This window comes from Haemaphysalis longicornis, unplaced genomic scaffold (assembly GCF_048455015.1).
Source record: "Haemaphysalis longicornis isolate Haplotype H1 unplaced genomic scaffold, Haemaphysalis longicornis Haplotype H1 scaffold_1, whole genome shotgun sequence".
Lineage (NCBI taxonomy): Eukaryota > Metazoa > Arthropoda > Arachnida > Ixodida > Ixodidae > Haemaphysalis > Haemaphysalis longicornis.
Genome location: NW_027526203.1, coordinates 87,589,126 through 87,611,078, shown reverse-complemented (window position 1 = coordinate 87,611,078; position 21,953 = coordinate 87,589,126). Strand labels below are relative to the sequence as shown.

The window sequence follows — 21,953 nt, the reverse complement described above, 5'->3', positions numbered from 1 at the left end:
CGCATCGTTCTCGTTCCGAGCAAGTGTTGCCCCGATTACAGTGAATGCTTTTTTTGCCAAATTTTGGTTCGTCCCCCTAAGTGGGAATTCTTGGTTTGACAAACACGCACCGGGGACGCTGGGCGTTCGGCGCGAAGCACGCACACACGAGCGCTCGCCATTTTGTTGTTTTTCCTAACTGCAGGGCGGTCGCCGCTTAGGTGGTGGCGCTTGGGTGGGGGCGCTCGGCATTTTCTTCGTATTTTAAACAGCGGACAGGAAAAGTTGCGATTTGCTAAACAGCTTCGCAGTTAAAATTAACAACATAGTACTCTTGCTGGCAAATGTAGATCAGTGCATCAACAAAGACACACGTGACATTTTCTGCACTGCTAAGCACGCCTTCCTGTCAATGTGACATCGAGGGCAGTAAAATTGAAAGGGTGTCTACTTTTAAATATTCAGGTATTTTTTCGCGTCTGATTTAATTTGGAGCACTCACATACATTGTATCAATGACAGAGCCTTTAAACAGCTCGGATTTCCTAAAAACCGCCGTTTTGAAGCCAACGCCAACAGCATTCCCAATCTGCATGCGTACGTATAGAATAAATCAACAATAGAGGATACGTCAGTGTGTGGAATACACACCAGGCTACTTTTATCTACTCCCTCTAAGCCGTGGAGAAGAAAGCTGCAGGATTCATCGCGCGCTCATATTTACCCCACGTATGCATCTGCTCTCAAAGGACTCTCCGATTCCCCTGGCCCGGCTAGACTCGACACCGAAAGGAGGCATCGTTTTTCCGCTGCTTTAGCAAGCTGCCTCGCCCGGAAGAGCCAGGCCACGTTGCATGTCCTCAGCCTTCAAGTCGTCGAACACGATTCTGGCTCACCCCATTTGCTCCTGAACAGATTATGCGGAAAAAGCTATCCGTATCTTCCCTGAAACCAAAAGTACCAGAAGTTCCCTTAGTTTTACCTATTCAGGAATTGAACCTCCTACACCCAAGTATTTTTTCACTTACTAACTCCTGTTCTTTGAAATCATGTTCACCGAAACGTAAATGATCATTGATCACCGAAACGTAAATGGCTAAACTGTAGAAAATGTGCTAGTAGAAAATGTTAGAAAATTTAGGTTCATTTTCGCTTTCATTTGCCTTGATTTGTTTTTTTTCTTTCTCGGTTGTGTAATCCGGTTGTCGTGATGCACAGAAAGATGGGAAAATTTTCGATCTGCCCAATGACATTTTTCTTGCGTCGTTATGTGTAAAACGTATGATTTAATTCTATTAGCATCTTTTAGTTCCTTTGTGTCCGGATGAACTTTCCAGTTGCATTCAGTTGTGCCCTCTTAAAGCAGTACTGACACTAAATTTCTCGCTTCCGGCTTTCATGGTGTAAAGAATACCTATTTGTCCAGCAATTAACAAAATTGAACCAAAAGCGTTCAGCCTCCACCGTAGAATTAATTATAACGCAATAATTTATAACCAATGAGTTTCAAATTCGGTCGTCGCACGCCAAATGGCCGTTCAAATGGCCAGATGGCCAAATGGCAAGACCGAGAATGTGATGTCATGGTTTCCGTGACATCAGGGACGTTTGCCGCATCGTCTGCTACGATGGCACGTGGTCCGCACTCACCCGCGCAGTCGACATGTCTTCTGAATTCTTAGACTCGGGTGAGTCGTTGCCGCCGGACAGGCAGACAAACAACTTTATTTGGCCCCAGATGAGGCGATTAGGTCGGCGACGTCTCCACCGCCGTCGGTTTTTTCATATTGCTGCGGCTCGAACCGAAAGAATATGTTAGCATGGTGAAAATTTGTGTTAGGGATTGTTATCATCGCTGAATTTAAAAGTGGCGATGAGATATTTGCCGCGGTGGTAAGCCTACGGAGGAAGAAGTATTTCAGGAGGAGAAACCCCTGGCCTGGGACAGCGCAGGCGCGCGGCGCGTTAATGTCACTGTTTGGCGGGGAGGAAATGCAGCTTGTTGAGCAGCACAACTCATGACGCGTCAAGCGCGTTGCCATTGTTCACACGTTCTTCTATTGACGCGACGGGCAAAAATCGTAATATCGTCGAAAATATTCTAAAACTTGCCAGATTTCGTTCTGTAAAATAGATAATAGAAGTGCTGGACATTTTAGCAGCAGTTATTAACAAATTCTGCCCTGGTTACGTGGCGTAGCGCACTTCAGACGAAGTACTAGATGGAATCCCGGAGCAGACGACGACTGCCGACGCCGCCTTCTCGCCACGAGCGGTTCACTCCTGCCGCTCTCGCCCCTCGCGGGCTTCTCAGATTTGCATGCGCTTTTCTTGTTACACAAAGGCGTGTTTCCCATCCCTGCTTCCTGAGGATGGGGCGGAAATGTGTCGTGCCGAACTGCAACAGTGGCTACGCATCCCGCAGAGAAAAAGTAAAAGGGTCGAAAGTTGGGCAAGTTGGTATTGACGCATCTTAAAAATCCAGCTGCGCGCAAATTAACGAGGACGTGAACACGAAAGACACCACTGCGCTTGTGGTGTCTTCAGTGTGTTCACGTCCTCGTTAATTTGCGCGCAGTTGGATTTTTAAGAGAAAAAGTAATTATCTTTAAAGTTCCCAGTGACGCAGTGCGATTGGAAGTGTGGGCTCGTGCTATTCCCAGAAAAGATCCGGAGCTCAGTCTCATGACTATGTTTGCGAAAAGCACTTCTCGGAGAGCGACATAGAGAGGCGATGGTATTACGGCGGGCTTGGTGGCGATGTCCTTCTAGACAAGCATAAACGGCCTGTCCTGTGACCAGATGCCGTGCCGTCAATATTTCCGAACTGTCCCAACCATTTGTCTTCTGATTGCAAAAAGAGAAAGCCAACTGGACCCGTCGTGACGTGCACGAAGCATGCCAAGACGGAGACGTCGGTTGTCGAAGATGCAAGCATGGACGGTATTGGAGACGGTGAGGAAAATGAGGCGGTGTGTCCTGTAACCCGCGGTCGGCAGCGCTAGCACCAGTGCTTCGAACTGTGAGGGAACAAGCAGCGGCATTTGCGGTGTTGGAACGAATGACAGACTCTGCGCCGTTACTTCTGATGTCGTTGACGTGCATCCGCAAATTGAGACTCCGAAATTGAAGTCACCTGAGATGTGCTCGTTACGTAAGTTAGTAGGCGAACGAGAAATTGTCACGCCCGGCGTTGCTTGGAGCCGACAAGACATCGTAGAAGGAGCAGTCAGCAGCTGCTTTGTAGAGATGAAGAAGCCATCACCAACAATCCCGTTGTTTGTAAACAAAAGTCTCGAATTCACTGTTTGCAAAGGGATCGTAAATGTGACGGAGCACGTCCTACAGTGCGAGGTCAACAGCATGGTAGTGAACGTTCGCACAGATACCTAGCATGTCATTGACGTTACGCAAATGCTCGATACTTTCCACAAGAAGCATGTATGTCGCGGCGGTACGGCACAGAAAAATTTCCCGGGATCACACTCGAATGCGGCTCCGTCGATGCGACTGGATTTTAGCGGCATAGAAGATGCTCAATTCTCCTTGATTGCCTAGAAGATCAATGCACTGCGTGTAAGACGTTGTCCAACACATCACGGGTCCACAAAGGTCGAAAGAAAAAGTGCAAGACCCGAGTACGACTTCCCCTTGAGTCCAGCAAAAAAAATAAGATGAAGCCTTGAGAAGGCGGTATACTGCCTGCTACCGCTCGAAGAAACGACTTTTAGAGTGGAAGCAAGCACTCCAAGCTGACCTAGTGAAATGCAAAGAGCAGTTGGAAGAAGTGGACGAGAACAGCTTGGACGAGTGCATGCAAAATGCATGCTTTCCAGAGACGCACAGTATGCTCCTGAAGGAATGTGTAAAAGCTGCTAAAACTGTGTGGAAACAAGAAATGCGTTACAATCAAGACTGGTTGTTACTTTGCCTATTTCGGCACAACCGGACGTCCTCCGGCTACAGATTTCTGCGCCACAAGAACGTTTTGCCTCTGCCTTGCGTGGAAACAATCAGAAAATATCTCGCCATGGTTGCAATGCAATGTGATTTTGATGCCAGTTTTTTTGAAGCGTTAAAAGCCAAGCTGGACTCGAAAACTGACTTCGACAGACATGGCATGCTTCTGTTTGACGGTATCCTGGTCAGGGAGCGTAAGAGTGTCAACTCCAAAACGCTAACGTACACTGGTCTCATGGACTACGGTGAGGAATATCAGCAATGCTCCGAGCTGGCAAATCATGCACTGGTGTTTATGTTTTGCACATTTGGGGACAGTTATGCGCAACCGATTGGTGTATTTCCATCAAAGGGAGCAACTAAAGCCACAGTGAGTTGGTTGTTGGTTGGTTGTTTAAAGCCAGTTGGTTGTTTAAGCGATTGTCTTGCTCGAAATGTCTGTGACGAAGCGGCAACTAATAGAAAAATGTGGACGCACCTGTGCGTCAGCGGGAAACTCGATGAGGCGAAGAATTTTTTCGAGCACCTTTTATGTGGGGAGCGCAAGGTATTCGTTTTTTCTCATGTGCCGCATCTATTCAAGTGCATCAGGAACAGACTACTTAAGAAGCGCCTTCTCAAGGTGAATGCTCATTGGGTGAAGTGGTCTTTGTACACGGCTGTGAATAAGGAAGACTGCAAGAACGCGGGGGGCTTAAAAGTGTGCCCGAAGATTACGGAATACCACAAATACCCATCAAAAATAGAGCTCATACGCGTAAAACTGGCAACGCAAGACTACAGCCAGTCCATGTCTTCGGTTCTCAAATTGTACGCTGACCAAAATGTTATGAATTTCCGTGATGCCACAGGAACAATACATTTCCCGGAAAGGATGAACGAACTTTTTGATGCTATGAACCGACGGAATCCAGCAGAAGGAGTGCGAAATAGCAGCCCTGAACTCGCTGTGATCAAAGACTCAGTGCAGTGGCTTGACGACTGGGAACGGGAACTTCATTCAGGCGTCATTATGAAAGAACGTTTTCTCACTCAAACTGCGGAAGGCCTTCCTGTCACGATGCTTTGTGCACTCGAGCTCACAGAGTATCTGTTAAGCAAGTGCAATTTGAAATACGTCCTGACGGCGAAATTCAATCAGGACCCTCTTGAGAGATCCTTTGGAAAGGCAAGACAAGCAGCTTGTGACAATGACCATCCGGACATGCCAACGTTCATGCAGTTGTACCGCATGGTTTCCGTCTACAGCCTGCTAAAACCACCCAAATTCGGAAACTGTGAAGTGATTGAAAAAAATTCAGCCCTTGCTCTCTCACAATTCCGCAAAATCTTTCAGAAAGCTGTTACTGACCCTTTACATCTGGAACATCTTAAGGCAAAGTTACATAGGCTTATCGAAACAGCAGACTGGGATGACACTGTCGAGGATAACGAAACCACTGCAGAAGTCGCCGATGTGGTCCTGTATTATATTACAGGGTTCCTCTCAAGGAGGATGAAAACGATGCTGCCCTGTGAACTCTGCAGGCAGTCACTTTCTTCCGTGGCACCAAAATTACCCCAAGCATCTCTAACACTACACAAACCAAGAGGGGGTTTGACTCATCCCAATACACGGCTGTACGAGCTGATTCGTTGTGCGGAAGACTTCTCTAAGAACAAGGATAACTATGACGTGTTCTGGAGAACTGTTGATCATGTCCTGAAAAATTTCGATCTAACGTATCCATGCTCTGAGCCCAGAAATGACGCCATAGCACATGGGAATGCGTTGGAATGCGCCTGAGGCAACACTGCACAAATGAAGCACGAAACAACAAGAAATCATCCCAGCAGAAGAAGATGTCGCGGCTAGCAGATGACACATGGTTGTGCTAGAAAATGGGATTTTGCGAAGTTGTGCAAGCATGGTTCCTTTTCTGTTTCTTTTCTCTTGCTTACTATTGAACCACAGAACAACAACAACACGTAATTTTTTTCTCGTTCAGCCTCCTGCATAGACTTCATACGTGCATTAAAAACAATTGTAAGTTCAACATTTCTTTGCGTCTTTTTCGGCGGCGCGTGTTCATTATCCTTTCAGTTGGTGCTTGAATTCCTGGCATGGAACATGAGCTTCCGAAATGAAACTGTGGAGCCGTTGCCAAAAGGATTAGCAATGAGTTAGTAATGTGATATCGCAGACTTGGAAAAGCAGGGTGGTAAATGATGAATTAGCACGTTCCGGAAAACGGAGATAGCAGCAGCAGCAGCAGCCGCCACAAAAGAAAAGAATGAGTCGTTATGTTTTGAAATTGACGCACAGGACACAGAAGTAGGCGTAGTGCACAGCGCGCACTTTTTTTACCAGCGTCCACGGAGGACGGATACTTTCTCCATGACAGCGGCCCACGAATCGTCAGACACCGGAAGCGATAATATCGCAGGTGGTCACAGTTAACACCAACGATCATAATCGATGCCCTTAACTATAAAAGGCAGGGCGGGGAAGTTAGGGCAGTCTAAATATTAACTAATGGCATAGAGGATAAGAACCATCATTTACTGGAACTAATCATACCTAGCTTCTCAACTGTAGGTTTCGCGTTTTTAAAAACTCAAAGCCAAAGATGTTTGGAACGCGAAGATTTTTCCCGCCGCAGACCGACTCCAATGAAAGTCCAGTCGCTTGAAGGATTTGTCAGCGTCGTCTGCCCATAACGGCAGCCTCCTATGCGCTGACTGACCTTGAACCGGCGAACCTCTTCGGAAACCGCGCTGCGCGCATTTTCCCTTTGACGCCTCCCTTTGACGCCTCGCGGCCGTGCCCAGTTTTAGTGCCCAGCGCCGTGACTTTATCGCGCTGCCGGATCAGGCCCTGTTGCGCCTCCTGAATAATTCTGTCTCCGTGGGTAAGCCTACGCTGACCGGCAGCGGAGGTTCGGCGGTCGGACTTGGCACTGGTGCGGCGAGCGACCCAAAGATGGCGCCACCTACACGGTAGAATAAAAACAGGCCACGGCCGATGTCTCGATCACCGATCGCTCAAACGGCAATTATAGCCACAATAAAGTTCCACATGTGAAAAAAGAGATGATAGTGAAGTGAAAAATTGTGTAACGGATGGTCATTCGCAGTTGTACAGAAAATGGCGATGAAATATTCGCCACGATGCTAAGCCCAAAGTTCCCAACACCCAAGCTGGCCCGAGCAACCCAAGTGTTGCGGGGCTGGTGAGGACACCCCTCTTCTGAAACTCGCCGCGCGCGAGAGCGTTGCTTTTGGGTTCCCGTTACTTCTTGGGGCCCCGAACGCTGGCTTCTCCTATTCTAAACCTGCCTAATAGCTTCCACTCCGCTTTTACTGCAGCTCCTCCGTCAACTTCAGTCTCTGCAGGTAGCAGCCGAGAAGTGCAAAGAGGAAATTCTGCTCGCTGGCTTGGGCGACAGCTCTTGCGGCCGTCGCCGCACACGAACTCAGTCCACCTATCGCGCTGCACGTCGTCGCGTGGAAAATAATGCATCTTGGCGTCGTCGTTGATTTCCTCAGACAGGCTTCCAATGAGAAGTACTTCGCATTCCGCGAGCATGCAATCCGCAGAACTTTCGCGAGCTCTGCAATGCACACAGGCCGCTCAGATAAGACACCGCGCACTTTTCGGCACCAGCGCAAGGGAACACCATGCGCCGGCCACGATCTGAAGACCAAAGACGTCGAACACGGAAAGTGCGCAAAGTTTACAAGCATTGCTCACAAAGCAATGCCCAGCCTCCTATCGAAACGCCGACCACCGACAACAGCAGCGCAGGCTATCGTTTCCGGTTCCAAAAACGACTATACGACGTCGCCTTGAACCGACCAGACACGCCGGACAATGTGTCGCCACGCCGATACCGATTTCGCTAGTGTTCCCGATTTGTGGTAGCTCACCGCCTGGACAATTAAAATCGATTTTCGTTGCAATTGCGGCCTCCGATCGCAGCAACAATTTCTGTGAGGGATCTGTACAAACTACTGAAGCCAATTATATCATTCTTTAGGCGTCAAAATTTGGCGTCAGTGCTCCTTTAAAGGAAAGAGAAGGAGAAATACGACGTGCATTGGCAAGACAAAATATGCCTTCCGTTAATTGTTCTGCTTTTGTTGTGTTCTCCTTTTTCGCTCACCTCTACATGCAATGCCCATCACGAGCCTGTAAGTATTAAAATAAACAAATGAATAAATTTAGTCTGAACCACCTTCAGGTCCTCCAGTGTGGGACACATAAAAATCACTTGCCGGAAAGGCCCTCTGCTGGAAGGAGGTGCTTTACAACGTTCCTCTAACGAAAAAAATCGAGATCATCATCCTCAGCCTGCTCAGGTGTACTGCTGGACGAAGGGCTCTGTCGTTGACCTCATGTCCTGCGCCTTCCGCTTCTTTTAGACCCATCTCTTGGTATCCAGTGTTACTCGATTCGTCCCACAATTGTCGGGTCGTCTTACTACATTCGCAGCACAAGTCCATTTCTTTTTCTTTGTCTGAACAATGGCGTCATCAATTCTAGTTTGTTCAGTGATCCAGGTTTATTGCCCCTGAGTGTTATTCCAGACATCATTTGTTCCATGGCCCGTCGAGCCGACCTAAGCTTTCTTTCTTCTTGTTTAGTAAGGCGCAAAGCTTCAGCTCCGTATGCCATCACCGGCAGTATGCACTGGCTGGAGATTTTTCTTTTCAGTGACAGAGTTAGCTCACTTTTCATTATTTGCGAGTGCTTCCTAGAAGAGGCCAAGAACGTCTTTTTAAGTTTAGAAAAGGAAACTCTAGACCACGAGATAACCTTTCATGCCCGTAATTTTTTGCTTCTACCATTTTCACACAAAGATGCGTTCGCTTTCTGCTTAATGTGAATCGCGAATCTCTTTCTTAGTAATTATTTGAAACAGAGGAGAATTCGCTGGAAGTAAACACCAGATTCGTGAAGTTCTTCCCCATAGCTCGGGAGCCTGTTACCTTTTTAGTGTTTTATTGAATGGTTGTTATTGACATGCATTAGTGCATCGGGCTCGTCGACGGCGACACATCTGTGTGGAAAACCTGATCATTTGCATCAAACACTGCTTCCATAAATTTAGAGCTGCTAAGTGATAGGGTTGACATTTTTTTCTATTTGCGACTGCATCGTGTGTTAATATTCGTCGCTTGGCTGTGCAGCACAGTGGATTCAAGGAGTACGTAGACTGGAGCAGGTGATGTCCATTAACTCAGTGCTTACAGAATCTCTCCTGGGCTCGGCAGTGCCCCCGAAGTTGGAGACGAGCGACGAGCAGAGCGTGGTGGCCGTCCTTCATCGGGAGGCCTGGCTTCGGTGTCCCGTGGGGGGCGTGCCTCCGCCCTCGGTGCGCTGGCTCAAGGCGGGCCGTCTAGTCAGCCACCGAGGCGACCCCTTTGTGCAGCCGTCCGCTGACGGCCGCAGGCTGCACTTGCGTCGTGCGAGGTACGAATCCCTGTGTGCGCCCAAACGGTTTGCAGGTATCCGTCTTTCAAATCAAGAAAGAGAGCAAAAGGCTCTTGGCAACGAAATCCAGAACATTTAAGCAATGCTCTGGATGGGCCCCATGCGAAACCATTAGCGTTGAAATGTGGAACGAATTGGCTGGTATTATGTGCGCGGCCATGTTCACAGCTTCTGCTGATGCACGGTGCGGCCCACTGTTCAATGGAACCGACGAGCGCGTGGCCGCTGCGCTCCGCGAGACGCCTAGATGTGGCGAGAATAGGGGACTGCCGGCGCACGCGCCCTGACCGCACGAGGCGGGAGAAGCCGCTCTGTCGTCTGCGTTGGCGCTCCACTGTGCCTCTCAGCTTGCGATAGCTGAGGAATTTCGCACTCGAAGAATGCTGAGCGGCGCGGCGAAGGACTCGGGCAGACGACAGAGCGCCTTCTTCCGTCTTGTGTGATAAGCGCGCATGCGCCCGCAGTCTCTTACTCTCCCCACGTCTCGGCGCAGGCGCTTCGCGCAGCGCAGCGGCCACACGCTCGCCGGTTCCCTTTAATAGTAACCGCACTTCACGGAGTCCATTGCTTCCACTGGACGGATAACATTTTTGCAACAAGCATAGCCTGGAAGGTAGCGCGTTCGTTCTACGCACGGTCATATGGTGCGTATGGTGGCTCGTTTACTATGGTTTGGATCTGTCGTGTTTTCTCATCATCCTTTAAGCTTTAGGATATTTTCTTCGTCTTGCCTTTACTTGCTAAATCGATTGATTGTAGGGTTTAACGCGCCGACGCAACAAAGGCGGTGAGGCGCGCCGTAGTGGATTACTCCGGAATAATTTTGACCACCTTGGGACCTTTATTGTGCGCCGAAATCTCGTACACATGGGCGTTTTCGCTTTTCACCTCCATCAGAAAAGCGGCAACAGCGGCCGGGAATCGAACCCGTGCCCTCGTGCTCAGCAGCGCACCGCCTTAGCCACTAAGCCACCGCGGCGGGTTACTTACTTGGTAGGTCGCCCTTGACATTCCTTCACTTATGCCATTAGCGGATATTTGCTTCGTTACCTACCTAGCTGTTGCTTGTGGAGGTACTATGCTCTAATTTCTGCTATAGAAGTACCTCAAATACACGTGCCCAAGTAGATAATTGGAATCCATTTAAGAACTTCCCTTTTTTTCAGATAACATGGTCGGTCCAGTATTAATGCTCAGGATTTAAAGTTGCATTCTCTGATTGGCTTACTTCCTAAGCTTACAGAGGACAAGTGCATGATGGTGTCAGGGCCTATTACACTGGAAGAAATTGAGGATGCCATATGCGCGCGTCAGACTAGCAAAAACTCGGGGCCTCAGACGTTTTGTCGTATCCTTGCTCCAGTTCCCTCGGAGGTAGTTACGGCCGCCAACCTTTTATTCAGCACACAGGGTGCTAATCCCCACAACGGCGAATGCAAGAAACTGAGGTCTCTAGAGGGTTATCGACCAATCTCTCTGTGCAAAGTTGACTACAAAATATTTGCAAAAATGTTATCTAGGCGCCTTTAATTTGTAATGGCTGGTTTAGTGGGATTCCACCAAACTTGCTGTATTCGGGGCAGGAGTATTCACACAAATATTCATATTGCTCGTTCCATCTTCGAGTTCATGTCTGATTCGGTGGATCATGTGGCCACAATACAATTGACCTTCAAAAGGTTTTGATAGAATCTCTCACGATTTCTTATTCTCAAGTATGGCAGCAGTCAACATAGGCGAAGTGTTGTGTAAAGGCATCAAGCTGTGCTATCAGTGCACTGCACAGTTTATCTTCAATTGCATTCTGTCTAAGTCGACTCCCATGAAGTCGTTTGTCAGACAAGGCTGCCCCAGTCACTCTTGCTGCTCTCATTCTACATCTAGCCTCTTTGTCGCAGCGTTCAGCAGATTCAATGAGGGAAATCTTTGTGCTGACAATCGTGCGATGTAACGGTGCTTGCTTATGCTTATGATATACCGTACTTTTGCGCTGACAAAAGGAGTGTCCAGGAAGCCTTTAGAGTGACTAAGCAGTTCTATAAAGTGTCGGGAGTGGGTTTTAAATGAAAAAACTAAGAGATTTTGTGTCGGACAATGGTTAACGAAAGCATCCAGAATCGCTTGAATTTGCGATAGTGCCCCACTTCATTACCTAGGAGTGCCTTTGCATCAAATACGAAACACGGGGCCTGATTTGTCGTCAACATTCACGCAAGCTAAGCGCGCGTCGCAGGCATGGAAAGGGTGAGACCTCTCTGTGTTTGCACGTGCAAAAGTGTGTAATGTCTTTCTTGCTGCAAATCTTCTTGATGCGCTTAAGTGCTTCACTGTGAGTGATAAAAAGTTAGGGCTCAACATAGTTTTTGCTACATTTCAGAGGGATTTTGAATGGGAACCTACGTGCAGGAACAACTGGTTTCTTCCTCCCCGGACGGGGCACCTTGAGTAATCTTGCTGACGCTATTGGTAACACCGCGGACCCCGAGCCCCCAAACACAAGCTGCATCAAACCGTGGCGATATGTTTTAAGGTGAAGGGTAGAAACCTCAAACGGTGGCTGTTGGAGCCCAGGCCAAGCTGCGGCGGACGGGATCCCTGTCTGTTTACCAGGGAGGGAGCTCCGGGACCTCTCGCGGTATCAGGGTAACGAGAGCGAAGAAAGTACCCCCCTTTCTTGCTGCGTTTACACATGCTGTATGGTTTTATCTAAATTCCCCATAACTAATGATGGGCCCCCTAAAAGCGGCCGCACCTAAATATCGTTTCCACCCCTTTTACTATGACAATCCAGAAACCTGATAACTACACCCACTTCTTGGTAATTGAATCTATGGAACAAGCCAGGCCTATTGCTTCACAGTCCGTGTTCTTGATTTCATAGTTTTTGCACAGGATTATAGGAGGATAATATAAAGCTAAGAAGCAAAGAACCGATAAGATCTTGGTCGAGGTACCCACTCAACAGGAGGCCACAAAACTCCTGAAGCAGACCCGAATTGCCGATCTCGACATCAAGGTCATGCCCCACCGCAGCCTCAAAAAGCTCGGAGGGCGTGATCTCGGAGCTAGATCTAGCAAATGAGGCAGAGGCCGATCTTCTTGAAGGCCTGAAAATTGAAGGTGTGACGACTGTGAGGCACATTGCCATAAGAAGAAATGATTAGGTAGTACCCACTAGACATATCATCCTGACATTTGACCGGTTCGTCCTTCCAGATCACATCAATTCTGGTTTCATCCGGTGCTCCGTCCGAGCGTACATCCCGAACCCGTGGATTTGAAGTGCCAGTGGTTCGGGCATGGTACTAACCCGTGTCTGGGCCATATAACCTGTGCCAAGTGCACCCAACATGGCCATCCCACAGATAATTGTAGCTCACAACAACTCCTTCGCATTAGCTGTCAGGATCCAAACGCTGCGTACTCCACAAAATGCGAGAAGTTCCAGCTTGAAAAGAAATATTAACCACAAAGGTCACAAAAAACTTCACCTTCCAGGAGGCGCAGAAGAGGTTCGCCTCTTTCCCCCTTGGGAGGTACGCCGACGCGGCTCGCCGGGGGGCACAGCGGCGTCTGGTTTCGGCGGAAACCCAGTAACGCGAGTCCGATCATGATGGTGATGATGATTGCTATTGGTTTCCCCTTTGAAGCGGGGTGATGACATGTCATCTTACAGAAAAGGACTAATATAACCATGTTTTACACTCTTGGTTTAATACTAGCGCTGCTTACGGCAGGCACTAAAGCTTATTAGGCACGACATACTTTTTTCCCCTGCTACAGGTGGTAACTGTCCTAGGCAATATTCCCTCTCTGCTTTTCGTCCACCAGCATTCTAATCTTCTTTTCGTCCCCTCGACTGCCTTGACTTTAAGTTCCTCTGTGATACCCTTAAATCCTAGGGCTTCTAGAAGCCCAATATTCCCTTCATGTAAATTTGGATGGATACCCTCACATTCTAACACTATGTGCCGCATAGTTTCTGTTTCTTTTCCGCAGACCACGCATACCCCATCATTTTGTGAATACTTCCCCACAAAACTCTTAGTTCGCAGGCAACCTTCTCTAGCCTCAAAAAGCAAAGCACTGGCCTGGGAATTATTGTAGAAATTTTTCTTTCTGATGTTCAATTTCTCAGCCCTGTACATCTCTAACGACGTTTTAGCTTACATTTCTTCCCTTCATTTATTCGTTTTAATCTGCCTTGCCTCTTTTTTGGTTACCTTAGCTGTTTGGAATTCTCCACTTTCTTTCCGTATTTCATCGATAGGCTTCTAGTCTTTCTTAACCACTGCGTATCCACGCTTTTCAAGTATAGGTACCTACAATCTTCATTGATCCATTGCCCTCAACCCGATCTCAAAGCATATTTTACTCTGAGATTCTCTAACTTCAAACGACGACCAGCCCATATCTCCCTGAACTGCTCCGTTAGTTGTTTTTCCATGCGCGTCTAAGGCGAAACGTCCTACCGTTCTCTGGTTTACTTCAAGGCCTGATAGAACGTCTGATTTTAAGCAGAGTACAGCATTCGCAAACGCGAGACCAGGAACCATTACTCTGTTCCACATTCCTTTTACTACTTCATATTTGTTACACCCCCACAGAGCTCTATGCTTCATTATAGCTGCGTTTCGCTTTCCCTTCACCTTAAGTTGCTCCTCGTGAGTTCTTAAGTAGTTATCCCCTTCGTTTATCCACGCTCCCAAATATTTATATTCCTTCACTCTAGGTAATTCGCCTTCACTCCTTCGCCTTCATTCGCCTTCATTCCTTCACTCTAGGTAATCCGACCTGGCCCCGCCCGCGCCCCCCATCGGGTTGCCTCAGCAAGCCCTACCCGTCACCACAGCGCTTGCTGAGCCAGCAGCGGCTGGGGTTGCAACGGTCACCGTCGGGACCGATGCCTTTCCGGCGGTTCCTTTCTCACCCTCCCTCCTTCCACTAGAGGCTGCGGAGCCGATGGACCCGGAGGTCCACCATCGGCTCCCACTTCCACCGTACCGCCCGTGCCACTTGTGGTGCTCCTGACACCTTCGACGATAGCGGCTAAAAAAACAAAAGGCACCCGACTGGGTGCCAAGTCCAGGGGGCCTGGTCCATCTGGCGCCCCTAGGACATCCGAGGATGAGATGGACGTCGGACCGTTCATCCCTTTGTCGCAGCGGAAGGAACAGGTCCCTGCATCCAAACCTGTAGAGAAGCCGAAAAAGCCCCCTCCAAGACTACAAGCCCCGAAAGGCGATACATAAACAACACACTCCAGTAGCTCCGACCACTTCATAATGGGAAAGAAAACATAATCAATGGAACTGCAGAGGCCTTCTTAAAAATCTTGACGATGTGTACGAAATACTGCATGCTAATCAGCCATGTGTAATGTGTGTTCAGGAAGCACATTTGAATTCCAATCACACAAATTTCTTGAATAGTTACGTGACATCCAGAAAAGACAGGGATGGCTTCACACATTCTTAAGGCGGTGTGGCCAAAATCGCCCGGAAGTCCTTAGCATGCCACTCTGTAACTTTGAACTCGGTCTTTGAGGCTATAGCAATTCGTGCAATAATATTTAATAGGTTGATAGCGGTATGCTCTATATACATTCCTCCTGATTTTGCACTTTCGAGCTCTGTCTTAGAGGCGCTGGTCGAACAGCTGCCTGAACCATCCATCCTAACAGGCGACCTCTTTGGGGATCTTTTCGCATGGATGCCCGAGGTCGCCTGATAGAGAAGTTTTTAACCTCTTCTGGGGCATGTCTTGTCAACAAGAAACAGCCTACGTACCATTACGTAGGACATAACGCACTCTCATTTCTTGAGTTGGCTACTGGCTCCGCAGTTCCCTTTTCTTGTCTCGAGAGGGGTGTGGGCACTGACCCATACGGCAGTGACCACTTCCCCACCTCACTAACAAATATAGGCAAAGCCTCATGCCCAGAACAGGTTCAATGAAGCCAGGGCTAACTGAAATACATTTACAGAGACTTCCAAACTGCACTATACAACCATAAGACACCTACACATCGATAAAGCCGCTAAACGTCTCGCGGCACACACCCTCGACGCTGCCAAACAGTCCGTTCTCCACGCCTCTAGAGCCCCGCGCAATCAAAGGAGGCCGTGCTGGACCGAGGACTGTAGGCGGGCGCGAGCGGCCCAGAAGGCGTGGGGTATCCTTCGTCGTACTCCACGTTTGTTAACCTCCTGTTGCCCAAACGGACAAAGTCGTTTGCACAACCGGTGCGACGTGAGGCGAAACGAGATAGTTGGCGCTCATTCGTAACATCAATAAACTCTTACACAGACACACGCAAGGTATGGTCACGAATACGCAAACTCAAAGGACAACAAAAACACACCCCGCGTCTGGTCAGCACAACAGGGAACACACTAGAAGACCAGGCTGACACACTTGCACAACAGTTCCAACACGTGTCCAGTTGACAACACTACACCAACACTTTCATGAAACACAAACTCGCGACCTACAAGAAGACTTTACATGGCAATGACAGTTAACCACGTCCTATAACTCCGAGTTTTTGCTTAATGAGCTGAGGGGTGCGCTGAGTACCTCTAAACCCTCAGCTCCAGGCCCACAGAACATTACATATACAGCACTTACATGCAGACACTCTTGTTACACTCCTTCACTTTTACAAGGTATGGCTTCCGGGGACATTCCAAAGTCTTGGAGGGCGGCCATATATGTAGCGTTCTTGAAAGAGGGGATGGACACTTCCACGTCCGCAAGCTATCGACCCATCGCCCTCGCAAGCTGCCAGTGCAAGCTTCTCGAGAATATGATCAACAGGACTCGTGTACTTCTTGGAGTACAACGGTATTCTCGAGAGCTGCGAGGCAGGCTTCAGGGTTGGCCGATCATCGAAAGGCTAACTTGTCGCTCTTGAATTATATATCAACGATGCCTTCGTGCATAAACCGTCTTGCCTTACGGTGTTTTTCGACATCGAGAAAGCCTATGAGACCGCTTGAAGTGACGGCATCCTTAGTGACCTGAAGTCAATCGGTGGTTCGGGCAACATGTTGAACGTCCTTCGTAGTTATATCTCGAAGAGAAACTTTCGTGTGAGATTTGGGTCTACACTGTCAAAGGTTCATGTCCATGAAAATGGCGAGCCACAGGGTGGAGTGTTGAGTTAAGTGTTGAGTGTTGAGTGTTTTCAGAGTTAAGATGAACTCTCTTGGAAATGCACTTGCACCTACAATCCATGTATGTATGTAGATTTAATGTAATTCCATGTATGTAGATGACGTCCAAATTTCCTTTAAATCATGTAATATATCAAGCTGCGAACGCCAAGTCAAGCTTGGCGTCAACAAACTTGCCGGCTGGGCAGACAAGAAATATTTTAAAATTAATCCTGGAAAGATCTCTTGTGTTGTGTTCTCCATGAAGCGTGGGGTCCTCCCAGACCCAGACATCACCAGTAATGGCGTGTCGATTCCTGTGAACATGGATCACAAATTTTTAGGCATTTTATTCGACGAAAAGCTTACATTCATTCCGCATGTCGAACAGCTGTGGTTTCATTTCATTTTATTTCATTTATTGTACCTTCAAGGCCCGAAGGCGTTACAGAAGGGAGTGGAGTTAATACTAACGCAAACAGAGGAAAGGATATCAAAAACAGAAAAAATCGAGAAATAACAAAGAAAACAAAAACGGGGATTGACGAAAGTGTTTTTATATAGCATATTCAAATGCAGACATATCGGTTATGCTAGCAATTGAGCCGGGGAGGTGGTTCCATGCAGTGGTGGTTTTTGGAATAAATGAGTAGAAAAATAAATTCGAGCGGCACTGCGTAATGAACAATTTATGGAGATGATCAGTTCGAGACGATATGTAAGAAGGTGCAGAGAAAAGTTGACTTCTTAATTCCGGATTGTAATAGTAAATTTTGTGCAGTAGTACTAAACGTGCTAGTTTCCTACGGTGTGAGAGGAGAGGAAGGTCTTCATAGATGTTACACTTGCCTTCCGATAATAGTTAGCAAGAATGAAACGTACACTACAATTTTGAACAGATTTTATTGCATTTGTTAGATATTATACTCCAGGGTCCCAGACAGAAGAGGCATATTCAACCTTAGGGCGTATTAGTGTTTTCTAGAGAAGTAGCTTTACGTTAACTGGGGCCACTGAGAAATTGCGGCGGAGGTAAGCAAGCATGCGGTTGGCATTGTTAGTGATATCGTTAATGTGAGTTTGCCAGGAAAGGTTAGATGTTACGTAGACGCCTAAATATTTATAAGAGGTGACCTCTTCGAGTGCAGAATCCATAATGCGATAATTGTGTAAGTTAGGCGGAGCAGTACTGCGGGAAACTCTCATTAGTTTGCACTTTTGGCTGTTAAGACGCATCTTCCAAGTATCACACCCGGTAGAAATCTTATCTAGGTCAGACTGTAATGTTGCAGTGTCAGAATTTGACGATATGACACGGTAAATGACACACTAATCGGCGAATAACTTTATTGAGGATGTTACAGAGTTAGGGAAGTCATTAATATAGATCAGAAAAAGCAAAGGTCTGAAAACAGAGCCTTGAGGAACCCCCGAGGTGACAGGACCAAGCACAGAATCAAAATTGTTAGCAGAGACAAATTGTGTTCAGTTGGACAAAAAGTTTTCAATCCACAAGATAATATTACGGTCAAGGTTGAGGGCACTTAATTTATGACAACGTAATTGGTGGTTAACAAGCTTTAGAAAAGTCTAGGAAGATGGTGTCAATATGAAATCTATTATCTAACGCGGCACAGTAGTCATGTGTAAATGATATGAGCTGGGTATCACAAGAAAATGATTTACGGAAGCCGTGCTGACTGAATGAAAAAAATGAATGCGTTTCTAGAACGTTAGTAAGCATGGATAATATTATATGCTCTAGAATCTTGCATGGAACACTTGTTATAGAAATAGGACGGTAATTTAGAGGTGAATGCATGGCGCCAGATTTAAACAATAGAACCAACTTGCCGACTTTAATATCTTTCTGCAAATAACACGACAAAAGAGTCTGCGAAAAAATATTCGCGCAGTTTATTGTCGCTGGACTTTCACAGTTCACTTTGTAGGAAGGGCTACTTAATTTCTTAGGATAAGAAAACACGAGGTCAACACCCGACTGCCCTGCTATTTTCTTGGGTGTGTGGCTCACACCGTGGATGTAGGGGATACGGCTATCCTTTTTCTCTCTCTTGATAGAGGCTCCTCTTCGTGGGGTGGGTTTGTTAGTGCTTTTTAGATTTCGTGGCCCACGCTGCAGAGTACCGAATCAGGAAAGCCACCCTACGCGTATGGCGTGTTTGGGCGTCAAGGCGGCTCTGGAGCCGATGACGGCACGACCTTTACTGCGAGTTTTGTAAGGCAGAAGTAGCCACTCCTCGCTTCGCAAGCTTCGAGTGCGCCGACGGGAATGGCATGAAACCCTTTTGAGTTCGCGCCGCTTAGCTCCAACAATGGTGCTTTGCTTTCAAGAACAACCTCATATTTAAAAACTGTACTTCGCCATCGGTTGGCACCTTCTCTGTTAGATCGGAGTCGCTAAGCTTCGGGGCAAACAATCTCATAATGTCATCAACATCGCTCGCCTGCTCTTTCTCAGACAGCTTGTACAGCGCGGGGAAGTCGTCGACGAAGCCAAACACTTTTAGCGCCGCACTGTCCTTTAGAGCCACAACCAACGCCCTGCTATGCCGGGCGAGCACAAGGGTACTCAGTTCAGGGCGATAGCAGAGCCAATGCACACACCCTTTTTCTGGATATCGAGGCGGTCGTCAAAGTCCTCAAACGTGGAGCTCAGGTAAAGTGAGAGCAGCTGAATGAAGCCGCGTACACTAAATGCCGCATTCATTCTGAAATCGAATGGCACACGCAGTCTATGCGTTCTTCAACTGCTAGACGTATAGGGCGTGCAGCAGCCAGTGGCATAGATCCTTTAGATCAATTGCAAAGCTGCCCACCGCTGTGGTTCCTCCCTTTCTAGGAGGGGTGAAACATCCTGTGCCGTCCTAACAGGAAAGGGGTCATCGATCGGCAGCATGCCTAGAACCCGCTGCAAGAGCATCCCTACGGACTATTGCCAAGTGCCACGCTCAGAGACGATCACCCTAAATGGGCATTCAGGCTTGCTTGTCTTGTAGGAAAGAAATACCGACAGACTACCTTGCTGACGTTTCTTGAAGGACGCAGCGACCCTGTCTAAACCCATGTCCATGCACCGCTTCAGTGCTGTCTCCCTTATTTTCAGTGGACCTACATCAGAAACCTGGTGTAGATCCACTGAAAAATGAAACAACCACTTTTGGATGCGTGTGTCTGCCTGCCTGACTTTTGAAGGACGCCTAACGCTGTTGGACTTTGTGGTTCTCCATCGATGCCTGCTAGCTTTTCTATTGCGTCTTCGTCGGTATGCATGATCGTGAGTGCGCCTAACCTTTCCATGCATTCAAGAAGGAAAAAAACAGCCGTGTTCCGTGTCCGTCCCTCATTTCAGAAGACGCTGGTTCGAGTCCCACCCAGCACAAACTTTACTTCATTTCTTTTCAACTAAATTTGCTGCTTTGTTTGGCGGAGCTTCCCCTAAAAATACGCCGTCATTTAGAGCCTTTATTTAGGCGTTTCGTATGCTTAAAGCACTAGACCATATTAAGTGCACCTTGCTCCGGCCATTTTGTGTACCCCTCGTCGGCCTTGGAGCCGGGATTTTTAGCTAACCTAGCTAACTTGCTTTGGCATTAAAAATACTTACATATAATTATGTTGCCGTTAATATGCCGTTATAAAAAAATAGACAACAAAACAAAAACTTTGTACACACATGAGAAGCAGTGAACTACACTCAGTTGCGAGAAAGAAGCTTCAAAGATTCGCATTGTGTTTGTTCCTTTTGCAGCGCCACGAATGAAAAGCATTTAGGGCAAAAGCCTTAAGTGCTCCAGTGTGCGAAAAACATCGCCGTTGTCGTTGTGGTCGTGGTCCCTGTACGGTACAAAAAATGGCCGCCGCTGTAAACAGGTAAACCAATAACACACGAGTTCGCTTGGGATTTGAATCCTGGCCTACCCAATGAGAGCCCAGTGCCTTGCCACTCCGCGTATGGGCGTGGCAATTGCGAAAAAAATTTAAACCAATGCGCACTCCATGACAAGTGGGCGTGACGGCACGCCAGTAGAACAGCCGGACGCGGTGCTCTGATTCGCCAGTCTGCCTGCTAGAGTATTTTGCGCCAAGGAACGAAGAAACCAAACACAGGTAGGATATGCATGTTTGGCGTAGCAGTAAAGAAGTCATGTTTAAGTATTACCAGGCTTTCGACTACAAAGCAAGTGCGGAGGCTTAAGTACTTAGGACATTTTTCCCTGAAACATTCAGCACTCTCCCATATATGCCTATTCCCTCGGACTCAAATTCTAATTTGTTGGGTTAATGACACGTGCTACACCGGGGTGATGGAGGGCTCCGGATTATATTTCACTACGTGGGCATTTTTAACGTGCACCTATATGTAGACACACGGGATTTTTTCTTTCCGCCTCCATCAGAAAGTAGCCACCATGACCGGGATCAAACCCGCGTCGTTTCGCTCAGCGGCAGCACGCCTTAGTAACTGAGCTAATGCGGCTTGTTCCTGTGGTTCAGCTTCACCGCAATACGCTACAGTGACCAATGCATGCCGCCAACGATGACAATTTGGCAAATTACTGCAGCGTGCGTACCAATTGACCCAAAAATATGATTTCCGCTGGCGCCACGTGAAATTCAGAACGCCATGCTTGTATTAGGTTAAGACACGGAGCAGCGCTAACTTTTGAGTCCAATAGTATGCTCGACATCGTCATTCAACGAAATTTCGTCGTTGGCTGCAGGGATTAGTAGATAAAGTGCCCGTTCGTAAAGCGTAGCCGCGGTATTGTTTCAGTGTTTACTGAAACATCTCACACCTGATGAGCAGGCGTCGTGACTTCATAACGGCTTCGCTGGACATCCACTTTGTGGAGAGAGGTCATGTTCTTTGGATCCCTTCACGGCTGCAACTGAAGGGAAGTCCGCCCATAGCAGCGACATTCGCGCATGCAATGCCCAGACAAGGAAGGAAAGAAACACCTTCCAAGCGGATTTAAGTCACCTAAAATGGACAGCAACATTTTGCTCGGATCCTTCGGAGCATTGTAATAAGTACGGAACAAGTTGGTGGACGTTTTCATAAATCTTTAACTTTTGGAGAAAAATTTGAAATAGCGGTTGCAGGGGGCGCCTAACCACACCTTCTCTACCAGTTCGCACGAAATTCTCTGAAATTCTAGCCCCCGGGCCACTAAATTTAGTGCCACGTTTTTTGCTATCGACCACCTGTTTTTGATTGATTGATTGATTGATTGATTGATTGTGGGGTTTAACGCGCCGACGCAACGCAGGCGATGAGGCGCGCCGTAGTGGAGGGCTCCGGATTAATTTTGACCACCTGGGGATCATTATCGTGCGCCGAAATCTCGTACACACGT

At 47.7% G+C, this 21,953-nt stretch overlaps 1 protein-coding gene across 1 annotated transcript in view; it reads left to right on the top strand.

Annotated features, from left to right (window-relative positions):
• The window catches only part of LOC144140289 (neural cell adhesion molecule 1-like), a 42,745-nt gene that overhangs the window by 1,242 nt on the left and 19,550 nt on the right, over window positions 1-21,953 (top strand). Inside the window, exon 2 of the mRNA XM_077672294.1 lies at window positions 9,196-9,394. Coding sequence (XP_077528420.1) covers window positions 9,196-9,394 — 199 coding nt within the window. The remainder of the gene's footprint in view (window positions 1-9,195; window positions 9,395-21,953) is intronic.